Source organism: Fulmarus glacialis, unplaced genomic scaffold (assembly GCF_000690835.1).
Source record: "Fulmarus glacialis isolate BGI_N327 unplaced genomic scaffold, ASM69083v1 scaffold25078, whole genome shotgun sequence".
In the NCBI taxonomy this organism is placed as follows: domain Eukaryota; kingdom Metazoa; phylum Chordata; class Aves; order Procellariiformes; family Procellariidae; genus Fulmarus; species Fulmarus glacialis.
In genome coordinates this window covers 7,003-9,266 of record NW_009227991.1, presented here as the reverse complement: position 1 = coordinate 9,266, position 2,264 = coordinate 7,003, and the positions used below count along the sequence as shown (strand labels likewise).

General features: G+C 57.6%; 1 protein-coding gene across 1 annotated transcript in view; it reads right to left on the bottom strand.

Annotated features, from left to right (window-relative positions):
• Window positions 1-2,264, bottom strand: part of LOC104080832 (SH2B adapter protein 2-like) — a gene marked incomplete at both ends in the record, with an annotated part of 13,333 nt that overhangs the window by 4,071 nt on the left and 6,998 nt on the right. Inside the window, 1 exon segment of the mRNA XM_009583352.1 lies at window positions 575-666. Coding sequence (XP_009581647.1) covers window positions 575-666 — 92 coding nt within the window.

Below are 2,264 nucleotides of genomic sequence, written 5' to 3'. Positions count from 1 at the left end.
ATCCTGCCTCCCCGGGGCTGGGCCCGTCTGAGCCAGCTGGAAGGCAGCAGCGCCGGGCACCCGAACCTCCCTGCGGCGTAACCCAATGCATGGGCCGATGAAAAAGCAGATGAGAAGTTTTGGCAGAGTCGGTGTGACTCCAGTGACAGCATTAATACCACGGTGATAGAAACATAAATAAATCGATATAGCCAGCAGAATCTTAAATATACCATGGATACTGGACTGGAAAAAAGCATAGAAAATAGCCCAAATATAGTATAAAAGCTTCAGAGGGTGGGTGTTAAGAGCTTCTTGTGTTGAGGGCTACGTTCCCGGGTCACCTGCCTCTGCCTGGCCGAGGCGACAGGGAGCAGGTAAAGGGTGAGCAAGCGGCCAGTGCTCTGCGAGGCTGCACCTCTGACACACACAGGCTGCTAACTTTGCCTCCCGACTTCTGTTGATGGGAGTCAGGGACTTTCTGTAATAACCCAAGGAGCAAAAAATCGCATCAGAGGTAATAACCCGTGCTCGAGGGCACCACGGCAACGGTGAGCCCGGCCCCCGCACAGCACCTTCCTCCAGCCAGCCTTACCCGGGGTCGATGCAGTCCTGGATATCTGCCACCCAGGAGTGCTTCTGCAGGGAGTCGATGGTCTCCAGGATGTACTCGGCCCCGTTCTCCACCTGCAGGCAATGCGGGACAGCGTCAGGCTGCGGCCGGGGTCCCACCACTCTCCCGGGGCAAAGCACACCCCATAACCCAGCCGGTCCCTCCCATTCATCTGCTGCTATTAAATAGCACCTTGGTTGAATGGGGGTGGGGGGGGGTTAAGTGCTCCCTCCCATCCCAGCAAAGGGGTGCCGAGGGGTGACCCACAGAGATGCTTTGGTGTGTCCGAGCGTGACCCCTGACCAAAGCCAGGGCTCGGAGGAAAATCCCCACCCCACCTTTCTCAGCAAATGTATCACAAGGTTTTTACAGCCTCCGTGGCAAAACTACACCTGGCCGGCGGCATCGGGGGTGCCCGGCACCACGCACCAGCACAGGCAGCATCCCTCGCTTCTGGGGTGCCTCAGTGTCCCCCCAAAAACTAGCTTTGCACAGGTAGAGCAGAAGCCATGCTGCCCTCTCACTGCCCCAAAATCCTGCCAGACCCCTAAACCCAGGAGTTTAAAACCTCTCCTCTGTTATCTTTTCTGCCCGCTGGTCCATGAGGCTTCTGATTTCTAATTGCAACAGTGTGGGAGAGAAACCTTACTTTAAGGGCGGGGGGGGAAATCAGGATGCGAAAGAGCTTCCAAAATTGCAAGCCCAAAGGAGCTGGGCCTTTCTGGGGCCAGGGAGGACCCAGAAAATCCCCACATCAGCAGCGGGGCAGAGGGACTCAGAAGCCACCCCATGCGACGCTGCGTGCCTCTGGCAGGTTTCCCTGCATCCCTCCCGGACCCCTTAACACATCGCGTTCCCAAGCTGGCGAGGCAGCCCTGACTCGGGGAGAGTATCGCATTGCCAGCTGAGACAACCTCCTAGCAAATTAAATTAATCACAAACAACTGAATCACTGTCCTGAAAATAAGCAAGGCGTGCAGGGAGCGGTGGCCAGCGCCTGGCTGGGGCCGAGCAGCAATCCGCTCCCCTGCTGCAGCCCGGGGCCGTGCCCCGAGCAGAGGTGGAGGGGAGCAGCAGAGATCCCCCCCACCCCATTTTGTTTAACCAGAGCAAAGGAGCCTCTCTGGCTTTCTGAGGGCAATGCATGAAGCCGGCGTGGGAGACGCGGAGCATGACAGCAAGCGAAGCATGTGCAGGGCTTGGGTATTTTGCAAGTGCCTGCTTGTGCAATGGAAAAAAAAACAAACCACGCACGTGCTTAGTGTCCGATGGGCGGTGGGGACATGCTGCCTGCTAATTTTTAGGCAATTTGGCAGAAACTATTCCAGCGTGGCCTCCCTGAACAAGGCAGGGGCTTTTCCACCCATCACAACCTGCCAGAGTGCGGCGTGTTGTGTGCGAAGGTTGAGATCAGGCTCGATGTCAACCCTGTACGCGGGAAGGCAGCGGGGAAACCACAGCACCCAGCTCCCTTTCTTACCCCCCTAATCCGTACCCCGACATCGAGGGGTTCTTCACCCCCTTTGCGAATCCAGCCAGCAAAAGGGGAATGCAAAAGAGCAGCCAGAAGATGTCCCAGTAAGAAGGGCTGGGATGTTGGGAATAGGGGAAAAGCATCCTGTGCCGACAGCCGGGAGGGGAGGGCAAAGGCTGGCCGGAGCGGCAGGGGGGG